The sequence below is a fragment of the Nilaparvata lugens genome, chromosome X (assembly GCF_014356525.2).
Source record: "Nilaparvata lugens isolate BPH chromosome X, ASM1435652v1, whole genome shotgun sequence".
In the NCBI taxonomy this organism is placed as follows: domain Eukaryota; kingdom Metazoa; phylum Arthropoda; class Insecta; order Hemiptera; family Delphacidae; genus Nilaparvata; species Nilaparvata lugens.
The window spans coordinates 19,270,747-19,295,476 of NC_052518.1; the positions used below are offsets into that span (position 1 = coordinate 19,270,747).

General features: G+C 32.7%; 1 protein-coding gene across 1 annotated transcript in view; it reads left to right on the forward strand.

Annotated features, from left to right (window-relative positions):
- Positions 1-24,730, forward strand: part of LOC111045053 (glucose dehydrogenase [FAD, quinone]-like) — a 79,625-nt gene that overhangs the window by 15,139 nt on the left and 39,756 nt on the right. Inside the window, exons 2-4 of the mRNA XM_022330356.2 lie at positions 9,859-10,548; positions 17,412-17,667; positions 19,835-19,924. Of these exons, the coding sequence (XP_022186048.2) occupies positions 9,979-10,548; positions 17,412-17,667; positions 19,835-19,924 (916 nt within the window). The 5' untranslated portion in view covers positions 9,859-9,978. The remainder of the gene's footprint in view (positions 1-9,858; positions 10,549-17,411; positions 17,668-19,834; positions 19,925-24,730) is intronic.

Here is a 24,730-nt window from a genome sequence, read left to right on the forward strand (position 1 = left end):
GGTCATACTTCAGCAGGGACCGACAATTTATCATGGCCATCTGATCAAACGGGAGTGATCTAGTTAGAAACTCTTGATCATTGAATATACTTATAGTAGTTTGTTTTCAAAATCATTCTGCTATCAAAAAACTCAACTTCAAAGAATTTCTGCCTCGTAATAGATTCCTATCCCATCCTAATCTCCTAATCCCCATCAACTTTACATAGACTATCGGCAAGCGTTTGATAGCATAAAGAGAGCTAGTCTTTTTCATACTATGTTAGAATTTGGAATTTCACTGAAACTCATACGTCTTACTAAAATGACACTCCACCAAACAAATTTTAAAGTGAAGGTTCAAGGAAAGCTCACCAGCAGTTTCTCAGCAAACATAGGCCCTAGACAGGGAGACATATTATCTGTTATGTTGTTCAATCTAAGTCTTGAAAAAGTCATTAGAGAAATAAATGTAAACCCAAGAGGTTTAATAATGAACAGAACGCTTCAATATATGGCATACGCAGATGACGTGGTCCAAATTGCAAGAAATAGATAGACACACATTAGAGGAAGCATTCAGGCAACTCAACGGAGGATCGGCACATCTCGGGCTCTCAATAAATGAAGGTGCTAATATGATGCTATTATGCTCTGACCCAGCATTTGAGATCCAAAACCCTGTGCAGGAAAGTAAAAATACAAATATATGAAACAGTCATAAAGCCAATTGTTTTGTATGGAGCAGAGACATGGGTTTGACAATGAAGGATGAGGATCTATTAAATATTTGGGAGCGAAAGATTTTGAGAAAGATATTTGGCCCAGTATATGTTAATGGTGAATGGCGAATACGATCAAATCAAGAGCTACGTGATCTGTACCAGAAATGTCAAATTGTTGACGAGATAAAGCTGAGGCGTTTGAGTTGGCTGGGACACGTTGAGTGGATTCAAGAATTGTAAAAAAGGTCTTCAGGAACAACCCAGGAGGGAGAAGGCTGAGAGGACGTCCGAGAAAGCGTTGGCTGGAGGATGTGGAGGACGAAATTAGGAAGCTGGGTGTCAGGGGGTGGAGACGTAAGGCTGCCGATAAAGACGAATGGAGAGGCTTTTTGAAGGAGGTCAAGGAGTAAGTAAGTAAGTAACAGATTCCTAATCTACAGGTTAAAATTGTATCCAACTCTAACCTGTTACTTGTATTGTACTGTAGATATAGGTTTCTCATTTCTTTATGACCATCCACATTCACTCCATAACTAGAGAACTCGAATTGAACACCAATTGTACAAAACGAGGATAGAAGTAACTCTGAATCAGATGTATAAATACGTAGACTGAAACTTCTAAACAAACCTCAGTTCAACACAAAAGTGACTGATGGTAGGCTAGTGGAAGTTCTGTATTGCAGTAACTGCTTTTGAATAGTATTTCGTTACTTTTATTTACAGATACTGAAGGTATTCCGCTGAAAGCCATCACACTGTAATATCATGGAGAAAATAAAATGTAACTGTCCCTCTCTCTCTCTTTGGTAATATTAAACGGTTCGTTAGCGGTCAATGTTTGTCTAGCTGTTTTTCTATAGTACAATAAACAAACAGTTAACGAGTTAACATTTTCACACGATCTGTTCAGTATTGACAAAAATACTTGCCAATAACATTGAATTTAGTCGAGCATAACAAATGAGACAACGAGAAACACTTACTGGGTGGATGGACATAGTTATTTTCATATCTACAGATTCTTGTAGCGGCACGACTCGTGGATGATGTCATATTTTATTCCAGTTTATCAATAATTTCAAAACGTGAAATATGTTTCGTCCACTTACCAAACAATAAAACTCATTGCTCAAGTATTTTTTCGGCGATTTTTTTCCGTGACTTAATTGGAATGGATTAATGCAACCATGGAGGACAAGTGCGTTGGCTTTTGTTGATTACACTCCACTGTCGTCTTTATCTTGTAACAATTGGGTTGTTAATTGTAAAGATTTTCTAGGATCAGATCATATTTTTCAAGTATCAACACAAGTACCTACTTACGTTCATAGAGGACTGAAAAGGCCTCAAAAATCAATACCTTATTATAATTATTTTTTATTCAACAGAGATAAGAACACTCTATCACTTTTGAAAATGCAATATCATTATGCTAATTGAAAATCACAATAGATGAAGAAGTTACATAATGGTTTTGGATTACAGCTTAAAAGTTGTAACAACTGAATTCTCCGAGTCTTTAATATAACTATAGTGAATCTCACATGGTAAACAGGCGTGCCCAGAGATACAGAGGGGGGGGAGCGAGGAAACTCATTGCTTCCTCGAAACTCTTGTGGGGAAGAATTGTTGCTAGGGTGCCTATTTTCTATTTTGTGGGGGGATGGTACTAAATTTGGGATAACTAGGAGGTTCGTCATTGGGAATGGGGGGGATGGTCACTCCTGCTATGAATGATAAAGGTTTTAATTACAACATAGTGTGTTTTTCTCAATAAGCTGACACATCCATTCCCGATTTCCATCTCAAAAAGAGTTTTGAGGAGTTGAGATTACAATTTTTTGCCACCCCTTTTTGGCTGGAGGACAAGCCCCCTACACTCCTTCTAGGATCCCTCCTCCGTACAGGAACCTTTGACTTATGCTGCACGGAATATGGAATACACGATTGACGCATTATCACTTACGAACTAATTAACTAATCAATTTGTAATTTTACATGGAGATTCTAAATCTACCGAAGTTGGATAATACCTTATTATCATTTCTAGTAATCAATTAATTTTAATTTCATAATTAAAAAATATATATATATTCAATTTGTGTGTAACAGTGCTTTCTCCAAGTGAAACGAACATGATTCACGTAATTTTGACAAAATAATGGATGAATTTATTATTATATTTTGTTATGCTTCCTGGACATGAGGAGATTGCATTCGAAAACACAAAATTTCCCCCGATGCAAAGCACGGATTACCTACTAGTGATGCATAAAGATAAATGATGATCATTGCTAACGTTCCATCATATGAAGTAATATAATTATGATAAATAAGTGATGATCAGTGCTCTCATGAGATTCGCTCAACTCTAAGAAAATGACAGTTGGAGTAATTTGGCCAAATGGAAGAAAACATTCAGCTATTCGTTCCGCACGGTAGAGACCGTCTTTCCGTTATAGTTTTGTAATCCACAGGTTTCGGCTTTGAACAATTTAACAGTTTGACTTTGTTCTTTCATAAAGGCGTTCGATCCCACTAGTTCTGGTTTCATAATCTATGAGGCACAACTTAAGCTTGCTGAAATTTGACAATATAAAACATGATACTGAGTGAATGTTCGGTGTACTTTGTAAATGCTGATTATCGACTCATCAAACTACTCTACAATTATTACGAGTACACCCAGTAATAATAGAAACATTTATAGTATTACATACAGTACGACACAGTAAAGCATGCACATAAACTTCCAAGATTTGCGATTTTGGAAAAGCCGGACAGATTTTCATAGGAGGGGTTATTTCAGAGGAGATATCTTTGAAACTTGTATTATCAAACTGATCTAAAGTTCTTCCTGAAACTCCATCCATTTCAATATGATATCAGATTAGAAGTTGTACATTATTTTGATGATTTTGATGATAAATAAACCTTAGTTTGTGTAATTTCCTTGTCAAGCTTACTTGGAGAACTATTACTATATCATTACCGTATAAGTTACATAAGTAGTGTGATTACTATTGCAATGCCAAAACAGTCTGTTTTTATCAACAAGCACCTTTTTTACATTCGATTGGAATGTAGAATCCTGCTCTAAAACTGCCATTTTGGATATAAGCATCATAGAACTTTTTTTATTAATGCCATCTTTTATGTTTTAAAAAGGCTTCTGAAATGATGTACCACACAATGGGTGTTTACATTTGAAATATTCGAGTTACAACACCTAAGTCACCCCCTTATGAGGGGTTGATATTCAGTTGTACGTCAAAATGTAGGGTATTCGACCAATAACTTATCCTGAAAGTTACAGTATTATAATTATCTACAACAGTCTCCAACTCATTAAAAGGTTCCAATACATATGTATCACTCTGTATATTGAAAGTCGTGGTGAGATTTGCACAGTACCTTCGAGACTTTTCGTTCAACCAATTCTCAGAGTTTGAATTTAGAAGAATTTTAAATTCATGCTATATGAATAATGACAACAGATTATTATTGACTTTATTCTAGGGAGGAAGTTATTATGTGGTATATATAAACTACATGGACATGGACAATGGAGTGAATACATATTGAGAACCAAACGTGCATATCTGATTACCTATCAAAAGGCAGCATCATATGGGAAATTATCGGGAAACTATTTGGTTTGGGAATAAAAACGGCAATATAATAGGCCAATGATCAATTTTTTGGCGCAATATCATTATGCTACCCTAAAAGGAGCTGTTTTCGCATGTTCACATTCTATCAAGTGTTAGATAAGAATATTTTGTAATACATGCTATTGAAACTGCATTACAGTATTGTTTGAATAGCTGCTCACGAGGGAAAGCCTGGAATTATCAAACAATTAGACAGAATGAAAATGTCACTCAAATTTTCGAGTAACAATGATATCTGGGTACAGTACACAGACAATTATTCGCGGATTATATCGGTTGGAGACCGTGAATAAATGGTTTTTTGGAAATAATTCGCAAAATGGCTGGAAAAATACTCTAATCATCGCGGAAACTTGAGAAAAAATTAGAGTAAATTGTTGGTGCCTAAACATTGAATGGATGAAGAGTATATCAATAGATGAATAGAATAGCTCTTACATAAAATTATATTACTAATGAAATTTTTTCCATCAATTTTCCGCCAGTCACCTTATTTCAAATCTTACGCCAGCTTACTCCTTCATACAATAGTTTCTTTGAGAAATTTGTTAACGCATCATATTAGGTATTGATATCATATTATGAGGAATAAATACGAATTTATTTTTAACAGTAATTGTAGGAATTATCTATTATAGACCAAATTAAATTGATGTAATTCATGATCGGTCTGGGAACTCTAAAGCTCCTTCAAGCTGGATATACAAGAACAGTAGAATATTTAATTTTTTTCTTAATACTTTATAGAATTATTTGATAGAACACTTATCATGAATTTTCATTTCAATAGTTGAAATCTAAAGATATCAAGAAAAGTTGGACGGCTTCCAGTTTGCTATATATTGCTTGAAAAGTCATAAATAGAACTTGAGTTTGACAAATTTACGATAGAACTTAAGTTTGTGGCCTGGGCCCGACTTAACATTAAACACTGGTGTGCCTTTTCAATGCTTGCTACCATCGGACTCCATAAAATAAAATAAAATAGTGTAGCCTATTCAACAGTTTTATCCTCTATCTTCTTATTCTTCTTCAATATACATCTTCTATATCCACACCATAATACTATTTATTATATTATATAAAAGGAGTAATAGGTCTATACATGTACGGATCACAAAATATAGTTCAATCTGTGATACTAAGTTTACGTAAGATAAAAGCCCAATCAAATCGTTTTTGTAAATTATTATAATTGTTAATAACTTTCAATAACAGCATGCTTTAAATATCAACATTATTACTTTCAATATCAGCATGGATATATAAAACTAAATTCAATGCTTCAAACAGACCCTTGACGAACACGAGACCGTGCTTGATATAGATAGCTGGAGCCGCTGGAACTTCTTTGAGACCTGCAATAACACCTTGCATTAATTTCATTATTCTCTCAAATTTCTTATGCATTATGAATATTTTATTGTTCTCAAATGTCTTTTCCCAAAAAATGACTCCATATCTCATGACTGACTCATGAAAATAAGCATGTTGCAGCACCATAAGAACAGTTTTTTCTCTGCCTACTCTGGCCAATACTTTCAATGCAAACAAGACTTTATTCAACTTACTAGCCTAAACAGAACTGCAGGGTCAAAAATTGTTTTCCAAACTTTTCCCTCTATAATCTTTCCCTGACTGGACTAGGCTATAATAAATATACAAATAATCATATTATCAAAACATTTCATTTTACAAATGAGTTTTAGTTGAACAAGTATTTTGTAGTAAATTGACACTATAAAGAACAACCTAGTTGTTGATATTCTACCATACTAGTAGTTCTGTGAAGAGTAGACCTCACGCAGTTACAAACCGCAGCCTCCTCTTATATACTGTCCATCAGAGTAAATCCTGTCTGTATGTCGTGTCGGCGAGATATCGGTGTGAAAACGGCTAATGGCTGTTGAAGTTGATGTATCAAAAATGCTAACATCAAAAGTTAATCTCCTTCAAGACATACTGGCAACAGGACATCCCGAGTTCAAAGCAGAGAAAGTTAGAGAGACAATACTATATTATTTTAGTTATTAATCGCATGCGTTATTGCACGCAATCAATAGTTCATAAAAATTACATTTAATGATGCATGCAATGAGGCATGCAATTAATAGTCTACACAGCTGCTGATTTTTACCAAATTACATTGAGATATTGGCATGCGTCATGGCATGCAATTTATAATCCACTCAACAGCTGATTTATGATGAATAATTCTATAGTCTGATTTTTACTCTAATATTGGTGTATGAAGGAGGCTCCTTTTTCCTTTTATATTATCCTTGAAATGCAAAATTTCCAAAAAAACTTGTATATACGTCGACGCGCAATTTAAAAAGGAACATACCTGTCAAATTTCATGAAAATCTATTACCGCGTTTCGCCGTAAATGCGCAACATATAAACATTTAAACATAAAGAGAAATGCCAAACCGTCGACTTGAATCTTAGACCTCACTTTGCTCGGTCAACTAACCTATATTGTCATCTCTCTGTGGGTACCCTCTGATATAGGTTTCTATTGAGGAAATGTAGCAATTATTTGCTTGCCTTCATCTGCGGCCATTAGGCCTAATGTCAGAGTTGGACGGTCTCAGACAGGAAAGAATGCCAGAAAATAAAGCGGATAATCCGTGAAGCAGATAATCATCGAGCGGATAATTCAGAATTTACTGCATTGCTCTTGTGTTAGTATTTATTAGTATATCGTATATACATTATTTTATTGCTATTCATCATTCAAAATCATTCTTCTTGAGCATAGTGTTCAATTTTGTTATAACAGAGGGATAATTTGACGACTAATGTCCAATGAAAAAGACTAGAAGGACCTTGAAAAATCAAATTTATTATAGAAATAACAGTAAATTTAATGTGGTTCAATAGAGAGCTTCAATACAGAACTAGTTAACAGCTCCTATTTTTAATTATAATGACATATTAATCATTCCTATTCCATATTTCCAAGTACTTGCATACACTCATTTATTTTTAATTAATGATGGGTAGCCTACCTACCTACATTGAATTGAATGAGTAGTATTTTTATAATATACTTGATTGAAAATAGATCTGAAAGTATTAGGGATTAATGGAACTCGTTATATGTTTATAGCATTTTCCCTCATCATAAATTTACAACCTAATCATTCTCCACCAACTTTCGATATCTGTGATGTTCAACTTCAACTAAATTGGAATTTATCATCCAGACTGAATAACTGCTTTGATCAGAAATATTTCAAATATCAAAATATTGATAGTAAATAAATTCATCAGTCATTAATTAGAACTCGTATCCATGCTTCTACTACCTACTCAAACTATTTTATCAAAACTATTTTATTCTCTTGAAACTAATTTGTTATTCAATGATTGTAATAAATTCGAATATCATTATCTTATTAAATTTGATGTCATTTAAATTGTAAAATATAATTTTCTGTGAAATAAAAGTATGTGAGTTTTGATTAATTAACAAATTATTCCAATTTCCTCTTCATAATAGAACTCATGAATAATGATTCATTTATGAATTATAATATACATTTTAAACTATTTTTAGTACAGCGCCAGAAGATCTTCCATCATGGAAAATGTACAGAACATGTTTTCTTGTTTGATATTATTTTATCTAACAGAAGAAAATATATTCTTTGTATCAAAAAATCATAGATCACATTCCTTTTGTTACCGATCATATGATCATTAGAATTCGACGATTTTGACGCACAAAATTCTAAATCTGAATTATCTACTGACTATTGTATAACATTAAGTAGGAAGAGAGAAGATCAGCTATCCGGCCGAAGTGCGGTTGTAGCCCAACGCTAATCTCTTTTATTGAGCGTTTCCACGTTTTTCCTGCAATCGGAAATAATCTTTTGACTCTAGCGCGGTCCACTGGACAATTGCCTTGACAAATCGCGCGGTATCTGATGAAGTAATATCGTACAGTTGTAGTCACAGCTGATCTTTAAAGAATTCCCAATAAAAGATTTTCCCACAATTCTGCGGTATGCTTATGCATATGAGATGGACTTTATAGCCACTTTTAGAAGTTTTCGTGCAATAAAAACATTTTTTGAAATGTGAACCGCATTAATTGTAGACTATAACTCAAAACTCATGCCACTACAAATACTTATCATATATAGCACACCCTCTGTATGGAAATCTGCTTGAAAATCTACGTAATGTCGAAGGTAAATCCAAATATATTTATAAAAAAATTGTTAATGATTGGTTAAAAAAGATTGGGAGAACGAATATAAAAGAGATAATTCATTCATTGTATAGATAAAGCAAATGTCGTGTAATGATGGTCCAAGTTTAACTCCAAAGGCCAGTTTCCCAGCACGGGATTTAGCTAAGTTCTAGACTTTAAACAGCTGGAGTTAGAAAATTGGCTTATTAATATAGTTATTTTGAATTATTTAAGAATGTTCTATTTCAAATGTTTTATTATAGCAATGAGAAAATAAAGATTATCATAAAAACTGCGACTACGCCCCGTTTCGGAAAGCCAATTTTGTGACTTCAGCTAAGTCTCGATTTAGCTAAATCGCGAGCTCGGAAACCGGCCCTAAATCTTTTCCGATATTAATATCTGGTTTACCCAAGATTTGATTGATGCAAGTACGAGAACAATCCAACGTTAGCCAATCATCGTCAAGGCCCTCTTCTACACACAGGCTTTGCCTTTGTGGAGAGCTTTCTCGTGTTTCGGATGGACACTTAAAGCCGTCGGTCCCGGCTGATTTAAAAATTTAAAAGCATTCGTTAGGTGATGTCAGAGGCCCTGAAATTGATCAGTTGCGAACTGAAAACTCTGACACCAGATCTGAGCAAGCCAGGTCACTCGATATTATTATTATAAATATAATATAACATATACATAGCATAGTATATTTTATATATATATATATATATTATATATATATATATATATATATATATATATATATATATATATATATACATAATAATTTTTAACGCGGAGTCCACTTAATAAAAACATAATATAGGTTTACTATGTAATATAGAGCCTATTCAATAACTGGAGCATGCAAATTCATTTCAGTTCAATAACGGTTCTTCATTATTTGGAGTTTTCAGAACTCGATTCTGTGAGATTTAGGTGTAACTGGAAAAATGTTCCAAGATACATTGTACTGTATTTCAAATACTGTCTGCACAGAAAGCAAACTCACATTAAATTAACTCATTACAAATTTTCCCAATTTGTTATTATTATATAGAAACAATTCTAGTGTATGAGTACTCTACAGAAATTACAATAACATAAATATAATTAATACAATCTCATAATAAACATTGAATGCCTCAAAGTTTCCTATGTAAATGAATTTTATCTTCATCAATTATTATAATCACTCTCATTCTTATTTTTATAATTCACTGTACAACAATCATCATTTTTATTTGCTTATTGTGCTACAATTTTGTTTTTTACAGATGAAATCAATACAATGTGAATGGAACGCCTGATATCACCTTCGCTGACCACTATGACGATTCGATAAAGCTAGATACCGTAGATCTCAATCTGTTATCACTGAAAAAATGAGCTAAGAAATGGTGACAAGGCAGCTGCTACCGTTACAACGGGTCCCCGTCCCAGCCGCTTCCAACTTGATTTACATCGATAAATCACAATCAACCGCCATGATGAACACATTTATACCTCAAGATTTGAGCGGGTACTGCAAGACCCATAAAAAGGCTACCAGCTGCATGTCACCAGCAATGATGTTTCTGCAATTGTTGGTGCATTTGTTTGGTACCGCTCGAGAGACAGAAGACGGTAAGGGGGGGTTTGATTACTACGACCCCACCCCCCACCATCAACCTCAAAGCCATAATCATTTTCCTCATTACTTCAACAATTTCTTCGATGACAGCTGGCATGATGATCATCAACATCTGCAGGTGCAACCGCCATATCAATTGCATTTTGGGCAGTTTTTTGATCACAATTTCGCCGGCCCGTTTTTGGCCGAGGAAGATGCCAGAGACTTTTCGTGGAACTTTAATTTGGGTGAACTGCGTGTGAATGAGCCACCCGCTTATGACTTTATAGTGGTTGGTGCCGGCTCTTCAGGCTGTGTCGTCGCTAATCGCTTGTCCGAGGTCAAGGATTGGCAGGTCAGTTATTGCTTATATTATATCTATCCAATATCATAATATTATTATCAAATTAATTAAGGGCTAAGCCTGTTCTTCATTTCGACTTTCTATGAACGTGTGATGCACATTGCCTACTTAGCGCCCTTTTATTCCGAATCATTCCATGATTATGTGGTTTTATCATTGATGAATAAATAAATATAAGATAATGTCATAATTTTGGACAATTTCTATCTAAATTTGGGAAAGGAACAGTTTTGGGCTTTAAGCCTGTTGTTTCTTTTCCAATCATTCATATTTGAGAATAATATTGTAACCTATGTATCAATGTATATGAAATGTAAAAAAAAAATCAATAAAAAATCATTATTTCAATCTATCATTGATGAAATGAAAAAATGTACAAAATATGCTGATGAAATTGATCATTCCAGTTGAAAGGGTTTAAATTGAGAAGGGGCGAAGGCAGATGAATCAATATCCACAATTGTAATTAATATATTATATAATATTGCTGTATTATAGATAATATTATTTCATAGAAAACATTTTCAGTGACTCCGAAATACATCGACGCATCGAATATCAATTTCTTATATACGTTTTTAATTCATTCAAACATCTGATTCATCAGTTGAGAAATTGAATTTATTGTTAGTAAACAATAAATTTGATAATTTATCTTTTTCAAATAAGGAAACTAGTATTGTACTGTAATCAGAGAGTATATTGGAATGAAATGTATTACCTATATTACTTCTACTCAAAATAGGGTACTACTAATATACTATCTAATATCCTAATACTTTTTGCTTCTTTCTAATTCAATGTATACTACATCCTTTACTCCATAGAAGATTAACGATTCATTTAAAAACAATACAAATCTTATCACACAAAACTCACTCTCATGGAAAAGTATGCCCAAAATACTCACAAAATGTCACAAAGAAGTAAGTTATTGGGAGTTGTTTATTAGGGTCTTTCCAGTGTATCAGTCTGATAAATTTTACTATCGTTGTGAGGCCTAAGGCCGAACTGCCAAAGAGATTTAGATCAATGAGATGAAGTATGTCACGTTGAATGTAATTGGTGTTCTACAAACAAAAACAATGGGCAAATATTGAAACTTGACCATTGAAGTTTTATGCCTACATATACTTTCACTTAAATTTGTCATAAATTATCAATGCACATAAATTCAGCATAGTTACAGTTCAAGGCCTTGTATTCGTCAGAATGCTCTGTATTAGTTGAAATAACTTCAAAGGCGTGGTTGACTTTCACTTCAACTTCAAGTTAATTCAAGGAAAATGGTGAATGGTTCAAAACCTTCAAGGTTTATCCACTCATCATCTATTCCTTCAATATATCTGATTGTACTGAATAGAATAGAATAGAATAGAATAGAATAGAATATGAAAGTCTTCATTCGTCAACTCTTTCCTTTATTCACCTTTTCACTCAAATCACACATTAAAACCCAACTTTACTCAATGATCTTATGAAATATTGTTTAGAATTGTTTATTTGTCATCATCTGAGTCCAAAGCGTTGTAACGACTTCTTCTTTTTCTTATGTATTCAAGCTGATATTTCATCATTTATTTGTTAGTGATCTGTATTATTCAGCAATGTTACACAATACAACTTGATATTGAATAAAATTTTTCGTGTTCTACAACAAACCAGCTCATACAGTTGAATGAACCACTCTAATAAAAGAATTATAACACCAATAGATTATGATATAACAGAATTAATAAAGTTTTTAAGAATTGAGGATGAAATTTTCCAGGAATTTTCATGATTGAATGGAATGATCACTTCCAGAATATGGAATTAGAAAAATAGGAAGAAAGTGAAATTCATCTAGTAGTATAGGCTATTCATGAAATATTCATAGATTTTTATAAAATAGAATTATAGTACCCTTTAAAATTGGAAAAATATTTAAAAACAAGAATACAAATTGTAACGTAACTACTAGTTTTGGTGATCACACCATCGTCAAGTTATAAAAATGAAAGTTTACTAATAGTTTTGTTATTTTAAATAAAATCTTCAAGTAAATTATTTTAGCAGCTGCCCCTATCTATCAACTGATTTATTTGAGATCTTTTAGTTTTAATTTTTTTTCGAAAATTGGGCTATGATTCTCCATGTGGGTGATGTTTAGTATATTATTTTTATTAATTTTAGAATGTAAATATATTTGGAATTCCTCTTTCACAGTCAATTTTTCACTATCATGTCCAAATTATAATATTGATTATGTCATCATAATATTATTATGTCCAATGCTTGTGTATTTATAGTTTGAATTTAGAAGGTGTTCAGCAAATGCTGATTTTTGTGTTGTATAATTCTTGGATTTTAGTGCCCCTATATGTTCATTAAATCTATGTTTTTATGTTAATTTGAAACTAAAAGATCTCAAATAAATCAGTTGCTAGATAGGGGCAGCTGCTAAAATAATTTACTTAAAGATTTTATTTAAAATAACAAAACTATTAGTAAACATTTATTTTTCTAACCTGACGATGGTGTGATCACCGAAATTATTAGTTACATTACAATTTGTATTCTTGTTTTTCAATATTTTTTCAATTTTAAAGGGTAATTACTATAATTCTATTCTATAAATACAAGTGAGTATCCCTGAATTCATACATCATAGATTTTTATAAAATAGTTCACATATAATAATTGATAATAAAATGAATATGAGCACTGTATAAAAAATTGACCTTCGAATAGATGAGAATTTCTTCAAGATCGTTGAATATGAGACTCATATAAAAAAAAAAACATCTCAAAATGTTTCCAAATAATTTTCTTCAAAGATTCTTAACTTATGTACATATAACGTTACATGATTTTATTAATATATCGATATAATTTTGTTATAATCATCAAGTCACTCAATTAATAAGTGTGTGTGTGTGTGTGTGTGTGTGTGTGTGTGTGTGTGTGTGTGTGTGGTGTGTGTGTGTGTGTGTGTGTGGTGTGTGTGTGTGTGTGTGTGTGTGTGTCTGTGAACATGATAACTCAATTCCTAAATAACCGATTGACTTAACTAATTAACTTAAGGTCCTTATACCATGAGGATCCGACAACAAGAAATTAAATAAAATTAAATTCAAGATGGCGGAAAATGACTAAAAAACCATGTTTTTCACGCTTTTCTCGAAAACGGCTCTAACGATTTTCTTCAAATTTATACCCTGGATAGCTATTTATAAGCACTATCAACTGACATGAGTCTCATTTCTGGGAAAATTGCAGGAGCTCCGTAATATTCTTGAGAAGAAGAATTTTGTTTAATTTCTATCATGATTTTCTCAAAAATGACTAGACCGATTTTTTCAAATTAATACCCTGTATGGTTATTTATCAGCTCTATTAACTGGCATGAGTCTCCTTCCTGAGAAACTAACAGGGGGTCCACCCCATCCTTGTGAAATTAACTTTGTAACCTCCTTCTCATGCATGAGGTAGGTAGATAGAGCAGTTCATTCAAAAGAACACATAGTCGATATTTTATTTGTTGAACAGTTGTTTTGACAACTTTTAAAAAATGATCGAATTTCATAATTCAAACAAAGGAAAATTCACTTTGAACACAATAACAAAAATATAATCGTAGTTTTAATTATTTAGCCGCCAATCGGCATAATGTTATTCCCCTAAATTATCCTCGTTTAAGAATGAGGGTAATAGATCAATGAGCAAGGAAAGTTGTGTGAGTGTACCACACTCGATTTTTATGAATGGGATATTATCAAAGCTACAGCTGAATTAGAAGTGGGCACACAATGAAAATGTTACCAGTAGATTGCAACATCCTTGGAATGACAAGTTAATTTGCAGTAACTTTTAAAAACTATATATAGTGTGAATCATTTGCAGTAAGTATGAAAAACTGAATATAAGTTGAATCACTTGTGGGACCTAGATTACACCAATGTTCAGCATGACTTGAGAATGGTGAGCAGAGAATGTAATTGCTACTTTTGCGAACTAGTTCTGTACCATTCACCTAGTAGGAAGTCGAGGTTTTACGGGGCTGGACAAAATGGAAAAAATGCACTCGGCTCGGCTCTCAACAAATAATGCCACGAATGAATGAGTCCACTTTTTCTCATCAAGTGAGAGGTGCCAGTAACACGGACGGATTACGTGTTTGCTGGCAGATAAATGACTATTTGCAGTTAGAGCTCTCTAATTTGCTATTTGCCCAGAAACAAATTCCAGACTCACTAATTCCAGGTCTATTGTGAAAAATGAGACTATTTCTACAGCTGTAGACTCGATTTAAGCTTTAGACTCTTTGATTGATATGAAATTTACCTAAAAATTATATTCAGTTGTATTATTTATTATGGTACCCTGAAAATTATTTTTCTCATGAACATTTATTATTTAGATCACATTCGGTACCTAGTATACGAAGTTTGTCTAGATCTGGAACCGACACAAAAGCAACAATCAGGTTCATATTAGTGGGTAACTAAACCAGTATTCAAAAAATCAGAGAGGATTTCCATTGAAAAAGCTAAGACATAAACATAGTTTTGTTAACAGTTTTAAGTTATATTGATAAGTTAGGTACTAATCACCTTTCGACTACACTGTCCTAAAATGAATACGGTGTGGGGTACAGTATACGCTACTAAAGGAAAAATAGCTCAGTAAGAATCGAATAGTATGTTTTAAATATAGATACAGTTTTATATAAACATGTTGAAATCCCGTCATTCAATTTGAAACACCAGTTATTATTCCCATAAGTTCAAATGGTACTATTCATATACTTGCTAGGCCGTGCTGAGTGGGAGCAGTTCAATTAGATCTCATAGGATTTTTTTTCACTGGGTCGGTCACTTTTACTGTCACTGATATGTGGGAATGCAGTGAGAACCAAAATAAATGAGGAACCCGTGACGTCATCACACTATCATAAAAATATATATGAAGAGCTGATGTTCGTTCATCTATTCGTCAATTCATCTTTCCAATCCAACTTGACTATACATCAGAATTTTTCTAAGATATTAATCACATTTATAAAATTAATTTCCAATTTTTCTCTCCCAATGCAATTGGGAGAGAAAAATCTATTGTAAACAACAATCACTGATAGCCAAATTCTTCGATAATATTAATTTCTTCAATGTTGTTTTCCATAACGTACTGCTTATTATTAAATCACTTTTTGCTATTAAAAAGAAAGACTAGCAATCAGAATTTATTACAATATACATGAATTAATCACTCACTGTGACAACGAGATCTTTCGGCAGGTCCGCCATCTCTCATCTAGCAGAATGACTGCTAGTCGCTCTTTTTAATAGCAAAAAGTGATTTAATATTGATTTATTCTAATAAACTCATATTGTTTGAGTTTACTTTATGAGTACGGTAGTCATCATTGCTGAACTTTTGAGGAGATGAATTTTTTTTAATGAGTGTACCGTATACATAAAAGTTCATTCTTATTTCATGTGATTAGATAAATTGAATTGAATCCTCAGCCCTCAGGACACAGACACACAAGGCGTTTTTATCAGATGAGTCAGCACGGCACCACTGGACAGGAATCTCTCCAATTGGCTGATTCTCGTCACGTCAACCCAATCAGCCAATCGGAGAGCTTTCTGTTCAGTCGTTTCGTACCGGCTCTTCTGAAAAAGCGCCTTTGGTGTCTCTGCCCATATTATTGAATTGAATCCTCTATGATTGCATTGGATGAAACCATATAGTATTATTGAATGCTTACCACTCAATTAATGCTTGAATCAATAGTTTGAAGTGATTCTTTCCTCGGCCATTGGTCAAAGTAGTTCATCGCATTTTGCTTGGATGACATTTTAACAGTAGGTACTTTAATAAAAGTATTGGATTTTGTGCGACTACCAATAGATAAGCGTAATTATGTCCGAATTAGGTGATCCAATAGAACATCATCAGCTGGTGAATTTGTTTGGTGGTGAAATTAATCAATAATTAACTGAAATCAATGAATGCTACGTTTTTGAAATATTTGCAAGTTGTCACCAATAAAAGGTTGAAAAAACTGATGGGGTCGTTGCAATTGAATATTAGAGCAATTTATCATTTATATAATTATTATTGAACTAAAATCCAAATTAATTAATTTCCATCTGTAATTTATCATTGTATTGACTTATAGTGAGATCCACGTTATTATTCAAGTGACACTTCTTTGGAGACCCTAAGCCTTTATATGCGAAGGGGTCATAATATAATTAACAAAGTATAGATAACATTGCGGTAGATGAGTAGGCCTACATCAGTTGTGCGTCAAAAGCAAATTCTGACAAATATTCAGGCAGATAAAACACAAGGGACAACACTTCACATGCGGCAAAGAGAGAAAAATAGATTAGAGAAATGCAAAATTGGGAAAATTATACAATAATTGCAAAAATACTATGGTAAATAGTTATGAAGTTACAGTATATTGAATGATAATTGAACCAATTCTGGAGTAGGTCTAAATCATGCAACTTGGAAGAAGTGCAATTAGATTAGATTGGAGTTCTTTATTTATGTATGTTACAATACATATATAGGAATTTAATTTGATTTGATGATTCCTATGTTTAAATTGAATAAATGAAACTAAATGAATGGTGAATTGATTTTAATGTTGAATGACAAATTGAACTATTGATAAATATTGAAATAAACTGTTACAAGTTATAAACAAACTTTGCCAGTTGACAACATCACAGGTGGCGGTGGCAATCATATGATTCGCCACACATACGATGTGATGTGAGAATAATAAATTTATTCATACAAATTAATCATAAATGATACTTTATGATACATAAATAAATGTATCTATTTAGGTGCTTCTATTGGAGGCGGGCATTGAAGAGCCAGAAATCGCAGATATTCCTGCCGCTGCGCCACTACTTCAAAGAAGCAACATTGATTGGGGCTACACGACCCAGCCTGAGAAGCACAGCTGTCGGTCGCGGCCCATGGGGGGGTGTGGTTGGGCCCGAGGCAAAGTCATGGGGGGATCATCCACCATCAACTACATGATTTACACCAGGGGAAACCCCAGGGACTATGACGAGTGGGCTGAGATGGGCAACAAAGGTATGTCACAAATTCATTATTTATGTATTTACTCTGGCTTGATAATATTGTTTGCCAAACTTAGTACAAAGTACCGTATGTATTTTAGCTTACTGATTTTTTATGTTCTATTCTTGTTGGATGTATTATGTATAGATAGTGTATCACCGTATTTTGCTGCTCGCACCATACGCATATATACAGGCTGTTTCAGAAGTAGTGTCGAACATTTTAGGGACTTGTTCCTGGATGATAGGAGTCTACAAATGTCGTATTTCAAGTGTCCAAAACTCAGCTGTCATTTTGGTTTTTTCACTTATTTTCATCTCAAGAACGAAACGTATTGATCAGAAATTTGGCATGAATATTTATGCTATAAAAACTAAACTTTAAAAAATGAAATAAAAAATTTTCTATGTAAATTTTCAAAATGACGGTCATTTTAAATTTTTGATTGCAAATTTCACGAAAACCGTTCACTTTACAGAAAATTTACAACAGTCAAAAATTTAGCAAATTTCATCAAGATTTCAAGGATACCTCATTTATTAAGATTGATCAGAGAATAACAGAGAAATTAATTATTTTCGTACTGCATGCATGATCATGAACAAACAAGATCATCTGAAAAACATTGTAAAATCAGCTGGATGGCCATATGGAGCCATACTTAGTTTCGGAGCTTCATCTTAAATACAATTGGAATTAAAAATGTAATATTGATGTTTAAATTATGAAAAGTGGTCATGCATGCAATACGAAAATAATTAATTTCTCTGTTATTCTCCGACCAATCTTAATAAATGAGGTATATTGAAATCTAGATAAAATTTACTAACTTTTGTAAATGTTCTGTAAAGTGAACGGTTTTCGTGAAATTTGCAATCAACAATCTAAAATGGCCGCCATTTTGAAAATTTACATCAAAAATTTTTCATTCATTTTTTTAAGTTGAGTCTTTTTAGCATAATTATTCATGCCAAATTTCAGATCAATACATCATTTCGTTCTTGAGATATAAATTCTTAAGTCAAAAAACAAAATGGCAGTTATAATGATAACCGCTGAGTTTTGGACACTTAAAATACGACATTTGTAGTCTTCTATCATCCAGGATGTATGTATGTATTTGATTATATTCTGTTGATGAAGTAGAAGGTAATACAGCATATTGTGCTAATGCTATTGAATATATGCATTATAGTTATTTAACTATATAGTGCAACCCACCGAGCTGGAGAACTAGTGGCACTCAAATGCCACTGTTATTCTATTGATGGATCGCAAAATGTAATACGTTGTAATAATGCTATTGAATACGTTTAATAGTAAAAAGTAAATTCGTATGGCTTTTGTTGGAGGGGAATCCCTTGCGGGAAGGTCCCACCGCCTGAATATATAATTTAAGCAGTCAATGGGCCTTACGACTGTCATACTTCATCCGGGACCGACAAATAACGTGCCCATCCGATAACACGGGAGTGATCTGGTTAAAACACTTTTGGCTATAAGAGAGTTTGAACCCGGGATCTCTATGCTGCTAAGCAAACATTCTATCCACTAGACCACTGATCACTTCTACGTTTAATAATTATTATCAAACTAACTCAACTAAAAATATACGTGAAGATAAGGCTTTCGGAATTCTAAAAACGAATAGGTACCGAGTAAATAGCCTACAGAGTAAAATCTTTAAAAAAAAATACCTATTATCCAGCTTGATATATTACTGTATAGGCCAAAGTGAAGTTGAAAGAGGAATCTAGTATTAATATAATTTCAATATATTCAAAGAACAGATATTATTGTAAAAATTTGTCTATTAATTGAAAATATACCTTTTTGAATTGGATTTCTACTAATGGCAGTCTATTTTATGTTATGAATATACACCTACTATTCTATATTATAAAAGAGAAGATGAACTAGAGACAAAAAAATATTACCGCATAATATCCGCACTGTTGTAGAAATTTCAACACTATACATTACTTAGAATTGGAAACACTTGAAATGAATGCTCGTATTCACTAATTGTAATTTATTCAAAGAAAATTAGATCTAATAATAATTAGTACTCACTGACGGTGAGATCTTCACGATTGTCTAATGGTTGGTAGTAACATAATTTATTGATAAAATAATTAATATTCGTCATGAACATAGTATTTTTTATAATTTTTTCCAGGTTGGGACTATGAGAGTGTACTATATTACTTCAAGAAGTCAGAGGACAACGAAGACAAGGAAATACTTCATCATAACAAGAAATACCACGGTAAGAAATTATCAATTTCATCTAACAAAACTGTGATCAAGCACTGCCTAAATATTTAATGCTCTTTGCAGAATGAATCATTGATATTATATCAATTTGCACCGTTTATTGTATTCCATGTGTTTTACTATTCATACATATATATTTAATATGCACCTTTTATATTAATGTCACTTTATAACTGTCATAGAAATAGAAATGAATCCACACTACCAGTTTTGCTAGATTTGTGTGAGAGCTTAATAATTTGAATGGTAGCAGCTGTTTCTGAATGAATATACTGGGTCCAATACCTCATAATATACAGGGTGATTCATAATTATGGTAAAATAATGTAATACGTGATACTAGAGGTAAAAATAAGAAAAAAAGTTCATATAAACATATATCCATAAACGCTTCATTAGCGAGCTATACAGAGTGAAAGATTTCGCCCAGAATTCAGTTCCTCTGGTGAAATACACCGATGCTGAATTGTTTGGCGACTAGTTTTTGAGAAACTTATGCTGGATTCATATGGAAAAATATCTGAAAAATTGAATAAAACTAGTCTGGAAGCTGTAGTGTGAGTAGTTTTTGAGAAAAAAGTTGAAATACCTATGCAAAAAATCTAAGTAGAAAAACACAGACTTCTACGTTTGATGCCCAATAACTTTCTTTATTAACCAGTAAACAAGTAATTCCTCGCAATAAAAATTGTAGAGAATTTAATTCTGAAAAGAATGATGTAAGCTGTGTGAACTAAATTTAAATAAAAGTTGGATAAAATGTATTCTTATGTAGTACATTACACCACAAAAATTTGCTGTTTTGTGAGGTGAGAACTAATAACTCATAGGTTGTAGCTGATTGCAAATAAAACATGGATTTTAATAACAGCTGTTCCAAAACAGCTGATTTATTATGTTTTAAATAGGAAAATATTTAAAAGAAATTATCAGCTGAAAATTATTTTCAGAAATATTTTAGCTCACTGTTGAACAAAAAAAAAAGAAACTGTAAGTTAGGCCTACTGTAACCGCGCTGTGTTTTTTGTTTAATCTATTAACCAGTTATTTGTAACCATTCCACTTTGCCTTTGTGTTAAGTGTTAACTTTTTAAAAAATGGCAGGTAATTTTAGACATTATAAATATTTCGAATTAGCTGGCATGCATTTAATGTATGGAATGGGACACTACTGTAATAGTACTGAAGCAAGACGTTTGTATCAAGAGAACTTTCCTAACCGAGTATGTCCAAGTTCAAGGTTTTTTGCCACTATTCATCAACGTCTGTCTGAAACAGATTCTTTTATATCCAAAGAGCATATTTATGCAGGCAGACCCCGATCTACTATGACTGTTGAGTTAGAAGAACAAGTTCTTAATGAAATTTATGAACATCCAGAGAAGAGCACAAGAGAATTGTCAGTGCAGTTAAATGTCAATCAATCTATCATTTGGAGGATACTAAAATAGCAACAATTACATCCATACCACCTCCAGAAAGTTCAAACTCTATTGCCACGAGACTGTATTCCCTGTGCTGGTATTTGCCGATGGTATTTAGTAAAACTTGTTTACCCAAACTTTTTAACAACCGTTTTATTTACCGACGAGGCACACTTTACAAGAACAGCTATCGTTAACGTCCACAACCAACATATTTGGGCAGCTGAGAATCCTCATGCCATTAATCCTAATCTTCCACAACATCAGTTTTCAGTAAACATTTGGGCAGGAATCGTAGGAGATCATCTACTTCTGTTCGAGCTTCCTCCCAGGCTCAATGGCATGATCTACTAGTCCCCTTGGTATAAGTTAAATGTTATTTAGATATGCTACTTTTCATATAAAAAATACTTTTCATAAAAAACCGAATATTTTATTTGCAATCAGCTACAACTTATGAGTTATTAGTTCTCTCCTCATAAAACAGCAAATTTTTGTGGTGTAATGTACTACATAAGAATACATTTTATCCAACTTTTATTTAAATTTAGTTCACACAGCTTACATCATTCTTTTCAGAATTAAATTCTCTACAATTTTTATTGCGAGGAATTATTTGTTTACTGGTTATTAAAGAAAGTTATTGGGCATCAAACGTAGAAGTCTGTGTTTTTCTACTTAGATTTTTTGCATAGGTATTTCAACTTTTTTCTCAAAAACTACTCACACTACAGCTTCCAGACTAGTTTTATTCAATTTTTCAGATATTTTTCCATATGAATCCAGCATAAGTTTCTCAAAAACTAGTCGCCAAACAATTCAGCATCGGTGTATTTCACCAGAGGAACTGAATTCTGGGCGAAATCTTTCACTCTGTATAGCTCGCTAATGAAGCGTTTATGGATATATGTTTATATGAACTTTTTTTCTTATTTTTACCTCTACTATCACGTATTGAAATATTTTACCATAATTATGAATCACCCTGTATATAGGGCTCACTTTTTTTGAAATTGAAATTATCTTTATTCTTCTTCTTAGAAAGTACAAACAATATACAATATACACATACAAAACTTGAAGAAGGTTCCTAACATGGGCAAAGCCTGTATGCGAGGAAAATTGAACGTTGAATCTATATTTTTTATAAATTTAAATTTGAATGAAATAGAATGAGGATGTGAGTAAATTCAATATATTCGTCGCAATCTAAATATAACACATCATGTTCTTACGCTGAATAGCCAGCTTGCTGTAGTGAGATTCACTTCGAAATGTCAGGATTGTTTATAATGCAAGTATTGACATTATTCATATGGGATTCTGACAGTTAGAATGGAATCCTACATGTCTCCATGTGACAGCAACTCAATGTAGCTTTAATCATATGCAACTAAAACTAAGAAAAAGCAAGATACAGAAGTAGAGATTATTTGATTTGAAAAATCAAATTATTGAGTGGAAATAAATGTATAAACTTATCTGACTTTGTCAACAGTTAGAGATGTCAACTCTTTTGAAACCAAACCAAATGGCCACATTACAAGCAAGTGCACTTCTGAAACGCTAATATTATTCTGCCGGCAAAATACCCCATGGATTAAATCCGTCCGGGGGACAAATACCCACTGCACTTAATAAGTTTCCTACCTATTGCCAACTATAATGCAATATTTTTCACAAAATACTGCAGTATACCAACTTAATGCCGACTACATCTCAAAATACTACAGTATACCAACTTGATGCCAACTACAACATCTTATGTTAGCTAATGATTGCATTAGCTAGACAGAGCTAATGTTAATCAATCTACCGGAGTAGCATAGCCGGTTGACAGCATAGACAGATTGATTTGCATTAGGAGATACGTCGGCTACTTCTTTCAAAAGACGTATTTAAGGCTACGCTATGGTGGTGTGAAAAGACCTTTAAACTTCATCTTGTAGGGTCCTTAAGCACGGTTACACAAGAGCCTGTGAAATTTTAAACTTGATTAAATTCCTCGAGAACCAATCAGAGAAGGCTCTTTTGAAAAGAGGACTTCTCCCATTGGTTCTCGTTACATTTAATCACAGTGGAAATTTAACAGTTCTTTGTACAACCGGGACTTAGTCTATAAAAATCAAATAAGAGAAATTAACTTGATTCATTCAATGTTTTACAACATTGTGTGATAATGGGTTCAATAATGACTATTTCATTTATAAACAAAATTCAACTTCCTACAAATTTATTGAAAACACTTCATTTATATGGGCTGCTTTTGTTCAAATTAATAAAAACAATATAAAAACTTGTACCCTTTATAGCAGTACCCTTTATTAAAAACTTTAAAATATTTTAACGACTACTTTCGACCATAGGTCATTTCAAGTTAAAATTAAAAATAAAAAATAAGTTGAATTTTAACCCTTAGGTTGAAAATGACCTATGGTCAAAACTAGTCTTTAATTGAGTTTTTAATAAAGGGTACTACAAGTTTTTATTAATTTGAATTAAATGAAATATTTATATTCCATGCTATTCTTAATAGCTTTTAAATGTGATTAACTCATGCGTGACTGTAATACAAAAATGAATAATAGTGAGTTTGATCAAGTCCTTAGGTTGTTAGCTTCAAAACTGAAAGAATTCCATTTACAAATAATAATGGAGCGTCCAACATTACAGTCTCTGCTCGTCTTCAGTTTACAATTCATATTCATAGAAGATAAATTAATGAAAATTTTAATGATTACTTTGATTCAACGTTAAACTAACGTTCAATTTCTAGAGAATTAAAATAATAAATCAATATGGGAATGAAAAAAATTGAAAGCTCATTTATGACAAATTCCATTTATTATAGGAAGAATACTGAACACTTACGATATCACAAATGAATACTGATGCCTTTTTTTTTAGCGAGAATAATATAAAGTAGGAAATTATCATGAGAATTTAGCGAGAATAATATAAAGTAGGAAAATTATCATGAATGAATATTAACTGTAATTCCTTAACAATGGAATGGTTCAAGCATGGTAGTACAAAAACTTACGCACACATTGTTCTAAAGGCATCTCTCTTGACAGAAAGTAGGTCAAACAACAAGTATTTCTTATAATAATAGGGTTAATAAATTGATATAAATGGACATTCCTTAACACTGGAATGATCTGAGCATGGTAGTAAAACACAATTCATACAAGTAGTATAAGAAATCCTTTAGCTCTAGATCAAACAATATTCTGATATCAAATGATATCAAGATATGATATTATTTTTAGGAGAATCATACTCCTAGGAGTGTGAATGAATATGAATTTCAGTTTGGAGGAGATTCTTTCACACTGGAATCTGATGTACAAATACAAAAGTAGTACAAAAAG